The sequence below is a fragment of the Aulonocara sp. 'chitande type north' Nkhata Bay genome, linkage group LG22, assembly GCF_057382095.1.
Source record: "Aulonocara sp. 'chitande type north' Nkhata Bay isolate Kocher_YH1m ecotype deep benthic linkage group LG22, A_spYH_male_GT1.1, whole genome shotgun sequence".
Lineage (NCBI taxonomy): Eukaryota > Metazoa > Chordata > Actinopteri > Cichliformes > Cichlidae > Aulonocara > Aulonocara sp. 'chitande type north' Nkhata Bay.
The window spans coordinates 24,874,054-24,885,461 of NC_141364.1; the positions used below are offsets into that span (position 1 = coordinate 24,874,054).

Here is an 11,408-nt window from a genome sequence, read left to right on the forward strand (position 1 = left end):
TTACTCCTTTATGCTCAACTGGCATCAGCTGGTTGTTGTGTTTGTGACGTTCCAACCATACATACAGGGAAGGTGGAGAGTAACCTCTGGTGGACAAAATATGCAACATCATAACTAATACCATGGTTGAAGAGTGTTTAGTTTGTCTTTACTTTTTAATTTTTATTTGTCAGTCTTGATATTGATATTGATATTAGCAAATCGCTAATATCGGCTAGTATGTCAGTCTGAATGTCATTATTTTGAATAGATTATTGCGAGTCATGTAAACCTGTACTGATAGAGAATAAAACGACCAAGAAATACTTTGATTTCAAATGTCAACAGATAACGAAATATAGCTTTTCTATGATTTCCTGTTGTTCATAACATGTCATTTTATTGTTGCTGGTGTCAGCTATTTGTTTGTTTTTTTAATGTGCTACAGCTGGTGTCTAAAAGCTTTTGTAAGTTCAAATTTCCACCTGAAACATGGAGGATGGGATTTAAAGGCAAGTGTCTGGATAATATGTTGAGTAAATTTTAAAAAGTTCCAAAGAAATCTCTTTATATATGTATTTATAATGATTTTCTCCCGGGTGTCACCACCTCAGAGCTAAAGCCTCATGGAGGTATAGAGCCGAGGACAAAATCAAATAGGGAGTCTCATGGGGATGTGATCCAAGCTAGTTAGCCTTTTCCACTCTTTGATATTGACTTACCCTGTCACTTTTATTTCTGCCAGGGGAGCCTCTCTCGCAGACGTACATATCACATCCTCTTCTTCATTTTCTAATCCTTCTTCCCTCCTGTCACATTCAGGGTCAACAGGGTGAGCGAGGGTCAGATGGCCTCCCGGGAATGAAGGGTGATCAGGCAAGTATCACACAATCATTCTGTCTCACATTATAGCATGGAGAAAAAATAAGTGCTGTCCATATTTGATTGATTCTGTGATCTCTACTTTAGGGTCCTTCAGGGACGCCTGGGTACCCAGGAACCATGGGCCCTCCTGGACTGCCTGTAAGTCACTCTGCCTGCTTGATTATGAAGAAACGGTAGCACTGACATCATCCTGACAGCTGGGGGGTGATACTGACATGTCAGCAGACACTAATTTTCTGCCTTTATTTATTTATCAGGGACTCAAGGGCGAACGTGGAAGCCCAGGAACTGCTGGCCTAAAAGGAGAATCAGTAAGGGATTGCATCAGCACTGTCCTGGATGCTTGTGTTGGATATATTTGGGCTAAAACTTTCCTCCCTTTTGCAGGGGCCTCCTGGTAACCCTGGATATCAAGGACAAGCTGGATTGCCGGTCAGCATTTCATCGTAAATTTAGCTTGTCAATATTTAGGATCCGGCTTTTTCATTTATGATTTCTAAGTTTAATAACTGGGTGAACATTGTGCGTCTGTAGGGCATTAAAGGAGACAGTGGACCAGCAGGGCCTGCTGGTGCTAAGGGGGATCAGGTATGCACTATAAAACACAAAGACACATAGACCTAACAGACAGATCCAGTACTACCGATTACCAGTGTGTTTCTCTTTATATTTTAAGGGCTTCCAAGGACAACCAGGCTTCCCAGGACCACCTGTATGTAAATGCTTTCAGTCCACTAAAGCAGCCATTTGTTCTTGATGTTACTGTTGAGACTTTCTGTATCACTGTGTGTGAATTTAGGGACCACCAGGTCCTGCCGGCAAAACTGGAAGGGAAGGGCTTCCTGGGCTCAAAGGGGAAAAAGTGAGTACAAAACACACATTTAGCTGTTTCAGTTTTTGTTCGCACTTCAAATTGGACTGAAAATCTCTACTTCTAGGGCAACGACGGCACTCAAGGCCCTCAAGGATCAAGTGGACCACCCGGTTCAACCGGGTCGCCAGGGTTGATGGTATGTGCATTATTTCTTTTTTATTTTTTGCACTCTATAATCTAAGTATGACCCTTTCTGACCTACCTGTGAACTCTATGCTGTTATGAGTACTTATCTGTCCTCTCTTATCTTGCAATATTAAAAGGGGCCCCGTGGCATTGACGGAATTGACGGAAAAGATGGGAAACCAGGACTGCGGGTAGGTCACATGCATGAATCAGATGGGTGGTCTGCCCACACATGCAACGTACACACAAACACACAGTATATAATGAAAAAAAAAGCAGTGATGAGTAAAGATGTGGCTGTAATAGCTGATCTTTGGCACTGGCTCTTTTTATTTTTTTCTCATCAGGGAGAAACAGGGCCTCCAGGCCCAGCAGGACCCCGGGGAATGCCCGTGAGTATTCCCTCCTCTAATCAGAATGAACAGTATCTTTTCATATTGTACAAAAATCATGTTGTTATTAATAAAATCTTGCATCAACTTGATCTTGGTTGTTCAGATTTAAAACACTGAAACAGTTGCAGAGAATGAATTCTTTAATGTAACTGTGCAGAGAATTAAGGCTGGCTCATTATTAATGTTCAAATTTATGTGGCTTTCATTTTTTAATAAGAAAGATTGTAATTTATGACCCATCAGTTATTCATGAATTGCCCTCCTTACTGGTACACTCTTTCATGGATTGTAATTGGATTACAATTATATTGTTTAACATTAAAAAACCCTTCAATTTACTATTTACTATAAAATGTTACCTTGAGATTCATTTTTATACAGATAGAATATCCATCCTGGTAACATCGCTTGAAGTTAATGGTTGTGTTTTATGTCTTTTTTCCACACACGTGCATTTTCCACAGTATGTTTTATTTTGTCCGTACTCGAACTGACTATATCCCAAAACTACCTGGAATATTGTTTCCTTAATTCAGTTCACATCAAGTCATAAGTCATCTCAGTGTGCTTAGCAGGTACCAGACAGCGTGTGCAGTGTCCCCCCTTAAAGGACAACGGAGAGAGAAAAGTTCAATAGGCTACTGCTAATTAGCAAATTAGCAGTAGGTGATTTAGTGAGTTAAAGTCGTCAGCTAAGCTGTGTCAGCAGCAATATCTAAGTGCACAAGTGCTCATTAAGTGATGCTGTAAATGTAAATGCCTTTTTCCTCTCAGCGTTAACATCAGAAATTAATCTAATTATTTCTTCAGCATATAAGCAGCCATCAGAAGATACAGTAGGCACACTGTGGTCTTTAAAGGATAGATGTGATCAACAATTATCAGGCTGTGGTGTTTAAAAGATGCTCAGTTGGGGTGCTAAGAGCTCCGGAGTTTACCAAGAAAATATCTCCCACCACTGAACCACCGTTATAAGACAGGATGGATCAATGCTTTTATTTTGTTTTTGCCAAATTTCGACCCTAACAAACAAATGTCATGACTGTCTTCTTCTATTGTCCAAATTTGGTGAGCCTGTGTGAATTATAGACTCGGTTTCCTGTTCTTAGCTGACAGGAGTGGCAGCCAGTGTACCCGATCTGTTTCAGTGTTGTGCTTTCAGAGATGTCCTCCTGCAAGCCTTGGTTGTAACAAGTTTTTTTGTTTTGCTTTTTTTCTTCTCGTTACTGTTGCCTTCCAATCACGCTCTCTGACCGTTCATCTCTGACCTCTGGCATCAACCAAGCATTTTTGCCGCTCACTGATTATTTTCTCTTTTCTTTCAACCGTTCTCTGTAAACGCTAGAGATGGTTGTGTGGGTGAAAATCCAAGAAGATCAGCAGTTTTTGAAATACGCAGGGCCAGCCTGTCTGGCACCAATAACCGCGCCACGTTCAGTCGTGCTCGGTTTGAACTTTAAATGCACTGAGTTTCTATCATGTGATTGGAACAGATGTACCTAATAAAGTGACCAAGTTGCTCTGGGTTTGCCCTATGCAAATTAACTGACAGCGTGACTCGCGATATTTTGCTTCCCCTCAGCCATGTTGGAGCAGCAGTCTTTACCGACTCTTGTTAAGGATGTAGATGTTACTCGTAATGTAACCAAATCTAAAACTTCTAACCTTCGTACCTCCTCCTAAGATCTCCCTAACTTTCTGTCTTGTATAGCAGCGCAGCTTCGCTCCACTGGAGACATGACTAGCTGTCTGTCTCCCTCCAGTTCTCCTTTTTTTTTTTATTCCTCTCTCACCATATCACAGTTTGTGTTCTACCCAAGAGCAGGTGTTCAGGATTTTCAAAGACATGCCTGTCTCTTCTTTTGGCTGCTTTGACTTTGTGAATTTTTATACTGTACCAATCTCATTCTCTTTGATGTCTCTCCTCAGGGATTCAAAGGGAAAACCGGCCACGTTGGCTTTCCCGGACAGAAGGTTAGCCAGCGACTCGCTGCTTTACCGTGTCTGCCACATTTACACCATCTTTCTTCTGCATGAAACCAAATTGTTTTTATCAAGCTGATCATTACAATGAAAGTCTGTTTTTTGGGGAGTTTTTTGTTGGTTTGCTAACTTATTCTTTTGAATCTCCCAAAATCAGAGTCCTGCATTCTTATCGTGCTTCCTTTAGTTCATATTCATAAGTTTCTTATCCCTGCAGGGTGAAGCCGGACCCACAGGTCCACCAGGGCCACCTGGCAGACCGGGACATGAGGTGACTATTTTGCTTTACATCTTTCCTCCAACTTGATTATAAAGCACATCAGTAATCTATGCATGGAAGCTGAAAGCGCGAGTTGGCATACATCACAGTCAGTTTGTGGCCTTTCCAGGGTGATCCAGGTACGCCAGGACCTCAGGGGAGACCTGGACCTCCGGGCCACCTTGTAAGTTCACTTCTATGTCAAACATATACATTCATCATATTGCAATATTTCAGTGTGTTAACAAGCTAGACGTCACAAATCTATTTGCTTTCCTTATCAGGGCTCTACAGGTCCATCTGGACCTCCAGGACCTCCAGGCCCATCAGGAGTGGTGAGAGAGAGAATCTCTCAAATATCATGATAACTATTTAGTTAAACAAGAGCTGAATGATTGAGTGTGAATAAATGCATCTTTAACAATCCCATACAGGAGAATGGGTCAACAGTATAGTCAGACAAATATAAACAAGTGAGCAAAGCGAGTAATATTTACACTGACTGTGATCGTGGAAAATAACTGCAGAAAAGAGAAGTAAAAAAACATAAAGTAGAGTAGTATCTTATTTTCCACAACTGTTAATTAATGCGTCAGTAGAAAGTGGGAACGTTATGTGTTGGTGGGTCTGTATTGTTGGCGTATGCCTGCGTGAGGGAAGTGGAAATGAGGCACTATTGAAATTCTGTCCTGCTGCCAAACATGCAAATAATAGAAGAGAATCTTCTCCATTTTTTTCTCCCTGGTTAACTAGGGTATAAAAGGAGATAAGGGCCAGGATGGAGAGAGGGGTCTCCCAGGGATGCCAGGATCTCCAGGGCCACCGGGGCACCCGGGGCCTATGGTTGGTACTTTTCTAAAATGACCCTATCTACATTTAATTAAACATAATTCAGACTGCCAACATTTCCCACTTAAATTGTTTTTTTTTCCCTTGCTTTGACCCTGTCTTCAGGGTGAGCCAGGAAGCGATGGTTCTCCTGGAAAAGATGTGAGTAATGTCTGGGTGTGGTGTTGGCCCTCTTTTTAAAGTATAATGGAGGCAGACTGACAGATTATGTTGCGCATATTTCTTTCCTTGATTGATACTTGTTTTTCTGTTTTGTTTTCTTTTGACAGGGAGTGGCAGGTGTGCCAGGGGACAATGGGCAGTCAGGGCAAAAGGTAAGAGACGACTCTTCAGTGCAGTATTCTAGAAATGTGTGTGTTTGTGTGTGTGTGCCTCCTCAAGGTGAAGCTCAGCCATCCGTCTCCTCTGCGGACCATCTGAACGCAGTGAGATCCACCCTTTTCCTGTTCCCTTTAGCCCACGGAGACTAATACACTACAGTGCTGAACATGCTCGCTGCCCCCCTCCCACATCTCTGCTCAGTCAGCACTCGCACTTAACACAGTCATCAGATCACTAACCCTCCGACCCCTCTGCTGAAACTCTCATTCCTTCTCCCTTCACTTCACCCTTCTCCAAACTGGCAGATGGCTGCCCGCTAACCTTCTGTAGCTGCAGTACTGAGCCTGTTGGATGTAGCCTGAGACGCAGGCTTTACAGTAGGTGGGTACAGTGATAAAGTTATTCTTCTGCCGCTGGGATAATGCTATTAAGCATGAGGGGAGATGCTAGATGAGGCTATTTGTCACGCTGACAGGACGGCATTGTCAGGGTTTTTAGCCGCACAGAAAAGGAGAACAGAGGAGAAAGACAAGAACGGACTCTTCTATTCTTCTCGCTCCTCTCTGTTTCAAGAGCCGCCTGTCTGCCGCTGATGTGTAAACATTAGACGTCCATTATGGGCTGCTTTGTCCTCGATAAATCACTGTCGCTAATGTAGTGGGCCTGTTTTTGAGTGTATTTACACAACCTGAGTGCTGAGCACCACAGTGTGGAAAGTGATATAGATGTAGTCAAAAGCCGTCTTACAGGGCTTAATTCAGTTATTAATATTGTCTGTATTTGTACAGTAGGCTTCCTAAATTGGCGAAATAGTTATATTCAGCAGCACGGTGGAACGGTGGTTAGCACTGTTGCCGCACAGAAAGGAGGTCCTGAGTTCAATTCCACCATCAGGCTGTGGTCTTTCTGTTTGGCATTTGCATGTTCTCTCAGTGTTTGAGTGGGTTTTCCTTGGATACTCCGGCTTCCTCCCACAGTCCAAAGACATGCAGTTAGTGGGGATAGGTTAATTGATCAATCTAAATTGCCTGTAGGTGTGAATGTGGGAGTGAATGTGAGCGCGAATGTTGTCTGTCTCTGTGTGTTAGCCCTGAGACAGACTGGCGACCTGTCCAGGGTGTACCCTGCCTCTCGCCCAATGACAGCTGGGATAGGCTCCAGCGCCCCCCGCGACCCTGAAAAGGATAAGCGGAAGCGAATGGACGGATGGATCGTTATATTCTTAATGAATACTGTATATAGATAGCAAGTAACACGTTACAGTAAGGCCTGCAACTAAGGGTGTATTTCCTGTGTTTCTAAATGGATTTTCAATGTATTTTATTTTGAAATTACAATGTTAGGTAATGATATTAGGTAAGTACACTGGAATAAAAGGGTAACAAGTCAGTAAATTTTAATATGTAAATAATTTTAAGTACTTCACAAGTAATATTTGAGTACCACATAATTTCTTGGCATTTCTGTGGCAAAACAAACAATATTTCCATATGTTACATTGCAAGTACAGTGAACCTTTCAAGACTCTCGTCGTATAAGCTCCACTCTCGTGGAGTGGCTTAACTTTGCCTAACTTCCAGGTACTTAACAGGAAAGGAAACACTCCTTTGGAAGGTTGGGTTTAAAGAGTGAAAATAAAAATAAAATAAAATTAATGGCTCCATCGTGATAAGATCACACAGTTCTGTATATTTTGATGCTATTGAGTTGGTAACAGTCCTTATCACATTACTCTTGGTAAAATAAAAGGACAGTACAGTTATAGAACATCCATCATGCACATCAACATAGTGAATATTAAATAAAGGTGTAAAAAGACGTGCATAACCTTTATTTGTCTCTGTGTCTCAGGGTGAGGCAGGGACTCCTGGCCAGAGGGGTCCTCCAGGAGAAAGAGGTAGGCCAGGGCCCCCTGGTGGAGGAGCATATAGTTCCAAGGATGCACAGCCCATGATTGGCCCAGTCGGCCCCAGAGGGGAAAGGGGAAGTCCAGGCTCAGCAGGTGCCCCCGGCCCCCCTGGTCTTCCAGGATCGCCAGGAAATGACGTGAGATGCAGCTTCATTGCACTTTTGTTTTTGGTTTGATTTTTTTGTCTTTCCTCCAACATTTAATCAGCTCCAAATCATGCTATAACCAGGCTGGTTGTGAGAAAAATGAGGAGACTGGCCACAGGCGCTCGCTAGCTCCATCTGTTCTTGTAAATAATGAATTTTTTAATTATCTACCTTGATTAATGTGTGCTCGTCTGGTTTTTGTTTTGGGGTTTTTTCCCCCTCTCTGTCTGTCTTCTCAAACAGGCTGTTGTCAATTACGATGAAGTCAAGAACTTCATTCGCCAACAGGTCATTAAGATCTTTGACGGTAAGGACATGTGCAAATGCACTTTGTGTGAATATTTAGTGGGCAAAAAACCACTTTGTACACTAGAGTAGTATTATCTCACGAGATGCATATCTGTGTTTCAAGAATGGTTCTATTTGTCCTTTGGGAAACAGCTGCTCCTTCCTCTGTGGACTTCTTTTATTCACAATGTTTTCTTCTTCTCCCCAGAGAGAATGGCCTATTACATGTCTCGCATGCAGATGCCAGTAGAGATGGTGGCATCCCCGGGTCGGCCTGGGCCTCCAGGGAAAGATGGAACTCCTGGTAGTCCCGGAACCCCAGGTGCCCCCGGTCTTCCAGGACAGATTGGCCGACAAGGCCGGCCAGGAGGACAAGGACTCCCAGGTGAGGGTGACAGTAATGTCACGTTATCATAAGCAGACAGTAAGCAGCTTTGTTGCCATATGGTCATGTGTTACTTTCTTGCCCTAGGACCACGAGGACCGTCTGGAGAAAAAGGAGACAAGGGTGTTGGAGAGATGGGAGATGTAGGCCCTCCTGGAGCACCGGGTAATATACCCCACTCATTCATCATTCATCGTATAGTTCAGTGGCAGCTATTTGCCTCATTAGATTTCTTTCTTCCTTTGCTCACGTTGTGTGACAGCATTTCCATCTGCGCACGCTTTATGTTTATTCTACTGGATGAAATAGCATAAAGGCTGCTAATTCCTTAGAACTTGCTGTTGATTAGTAAATTGCCAGCACGATGAGGTAATTTTTCATCGTTCTTAAATGGCCTTAATTAAAATCACCAGTCTGATTCTTTCAAGCCAAATTCGCATCTGAGAATCCCTAATCATGATGGAGTTCACTTAGCATGGTGTAAATTAGCAAATTAGCATCTGTGCTCACATTACATGGAGCAGGACGTTGAGCATGGGCTGAAAAAGATGCCGTGCTACTCATGAAGTGATCAAAGTGGGAGTTTAATATCCGTTCATGTTTAATTCAAGTTCCCCCGACAACGGGCACGGAAATAACGTCATCTGTTCGAGATGATGCTTCGTGTTGTGTGCTTGTTTTGTATATTTTTCTGATATGGCGTGCAGATGATATTTGATGACATTACTGATGATTAAATTCATTCGTCTTGTATCCACGCTTTTTTATTTTGGAAGTGTTGTACTTACGGATTTTATATTCTAATATTATACGTCCAATAAATCTTTAAAGGGGGATAGCGTTGCATTTAGGAACTCATGTTTTTGCTATTACTGACAAAGCTGATGCCACTCTAATGCTATCTCGCTGGCACTTCTTTTTACAGTACTGTCAATTTGTTGTTTTTCTATAAACCAGTTTAAGTATCTTTAAAAATATCTTTAGTAAACCAATCTACATTTTTTAAGGAGACGGGGTAAAATCTGGGGTGTTTTGTGCTCCTGGGCAGTTATGTTCTTTGCTCAGCTTGTATAACAGCCTGTGAGGTGTTGACATGATGAATATATTCTCTGTTTTTCCTTTCATGCTGAAGGTGTTCCAGGCCCCCCAGGCTATGGTAAGATGGGACCCCCTGGTCCCGTTGGCCAGCAGGGTGTCCCTGGGATCCCAGGCCCTCCTGGACAACAGGGTTCCAAAGGAAAAGATGGCCGCTGTAATCCCGCAGACTGTATGAGCCATCCAGTAGAATACAGCCCCAAGGGCCCATCTGTCAAGGGCCCCTGGTAAAGGGCTACAGGGGATGGAGGAAAGGGGCAGGGGGGCTGAAGCAAAAAGACTACAAGGAGAAGAAAGAAAGCCAAACACCGTGACCCAAAGTTATTAAGTCTGACCACAAGATGGAATATAGGCACTGCCTTTGTTGTTGAATAGCTAGATTTACCCTCACCGATTTCTTCTATAGTTCTGAGCAAACATCTGCGATTTCTTTCTAAGGGCCTCGCTGGAACTGAGACCTGCAAAGATACACCGGCAGCACATTTTTATTGCATCATTGTTGTTCCCCCACGAAAGCCAATTCGTTGCTTTTATTTCCTGCTCTTATTTTTGGTCTTGGCTCATTTTTTTACATTTTCCTCGCTGTGTTTTATTCCTTTTGTATATTTTAAAACAACCCAGGAGAGGTGACAAGAATCACAAACTGCAGTTTCTTCTTCTTCTTTTCTTTAAGATTCTGGTCTCGGCTGTTGTTTTTCTTTTTTTTTCTACTCTTTTTTCTACCTTTTGTTTGTATAAATCTGTAGGAAGAGAATACACACAATTATGTTAGCACTGCTGCCATCTCTCATATCTCTGTTCCTTTCTGACACAATCCCATTCTGAGTGCATCCCATGCATTTCTAATATCCTGTCCCTGTGCTTGAGGTGTGAAGAAACATATTTGAATTTGACTTTTAAGAGAAAATCCCCTGGAAATGTTTTCCAGTTCTATAGAAACAGATGTCAAAAACTTACATTCAAGGAGTATCTGATGGATTGACTGTTTTGTATATATTTATTTTTTATATATATATATGGTGGCTTTTTATACACTTTCAAATGTTTTGATAAAAAGTATGGCTAGCCCCTTGTCTTTTTTTATTGTCAATGGTTATCCAGCAATAAAAAGTGCCAAAAAAGGGATTTTTTTTAAGGTCGATAAGCTTTCAAAATGGAATGATGTGTGCAGAAAAAACAGCTTATTTATAAAAAAATACTTTTACACAGAAGACACATTGGATTTTGTAATTATGTTGGTAAAGTTCATTTTGTGTCCTCTTTTAATGCCATTATGTTTGGAAATGCAACCACTTTAAAACATTTCCTTCCATTTTGTACTTCAAAGTAGCGGCAAAAGCCATCTGTGTGCTTCACTCTGCCCAGATTTAAGAAGAAGCAGAAAACATGAGCAGCAATTGGGCCCATTTACCACAGGTACTGTAATCCAAGCACAACCACCAAACCCTCACAATCACATAAGGATAACAACATATTCTGAAAAAGCCTCACAAAGTGCTTTTGCAGTGCTACATGTTACTGTATTTTGGGGCTTTATCTGTTATTTTATCATTTTTTTGGTTTTGTTTTTTTTATATCTGGAACTCTGTGAAGCTGTGGTCAGACTTTAGTTTTCCACAAAATAACCCAAGGGGAATGTTAAACTGAATTAAATTGCTTTTCAAAAAAAAAGCGTGGTATCATGTGGTCATCATTGTCAACCCTTGTGTTGAGGTGTATTGAGTGACTCCGTGCAGTTGTTTGGTGTCTTTTTGTTCTGTTTTGTTCTGTTTGTTCCAGTGGTGTATTTCAACACCACTGGTTGAAATACAGTCTCAAACCATGACAGCGCCATATTTTACTGATAGAAATGTAGATACTTGTTGTACCTCTCTTGTCATCTGCTCCTCTCCTGACCCTGCTCTTTTGACCAGC

The 11,408-nt window shown here is 42.0% G+C and overlaps 1 protein-coding gene across 5 annotated transcripts in view; it reads left to right on the forward strand.

Moving 5' to 3' along the window:
• Positions 1–11,165, forward strand: part of col16a1 (collagen, type XVI, alpha 1) — an 87,079-nt gene extending 75,914 nt beyond the window's left edge. For all 5 annotated transcript variants that reach the window (XM_086279056.1, XM_086279054.1, XM_086279057.1 and 2 more), the window contains 22 exons: positions 802–855; positions 949–1,002; positions 1,122–1,175; positions 1,252–1,296; positions 1,399–1,452; positions 1,541–1,576; positions 1,664–1,726; positions 1,803–1,874; positions 2,002–2,055; positions 2,212–2,256; positions 4,189–4,233; positions 4,460–4,513; positions 4,632–4,685; positions 4,786–4,836; positions 5,255–5,344; positions 5,456–5,491; positions 5,620–5,664; positions 7,523–7,717; positions 7,970–8,033; positions 8,223–8,399; positions 8,487–8,564; positions 9,532–11,165. In XM_086279056.1, the coding sequence (XP_086135182.1) occupies positions 802–855; positions 949–1,002; positions 1,122–1,175; positions 1,252–1,296; positions 1,399–1,452; positions 1,541–1,576; positions 1,664–1,726; positions 1,803–1,874; positions 2,002–2,055; positions 2,212–2,256; positions 4,189–4,233; positions 4,460–4,513; positions 4,632–4,685; positions 4,786–4,836; positions 5,255–5,344; positions 5,456–5,491; positions 5,620–5,664; positions 7,523–7,717; positions 7,970–8,033; positions 8,223–8,399; positions 8,487–8,564; positions 9,532–9,725 (1,614 nt within the window). In that variant the 3' untranslated portion in view covers positions 9,726–11,165. The remainder of the gene's footprint in view (positions 1–801; positions 856–948; positions 1,003–1,121; positions 1,176–1,251; positions 1,297–1,398; positions 1,453–1,540; positions 1,577–1,663; positions 1,727–1,802; positions 1,875–2,001; positions 2,056–2,211; positions 2,257–4,188; positions 4,234–4,459; positions 4,514–4,631; positions 4,686–4,785; positions 4,837–5,254; positions 5,345–5,455; positions 5,492–5,619; positions 5,665–7,522; positions 7,718–7,969; positions 8,034–8,222; positions 8,400–8,486; positions 8,565–9,531) is intronic.
• Positions 11,166–11,408: the final 243 nt, after the last annotated feature.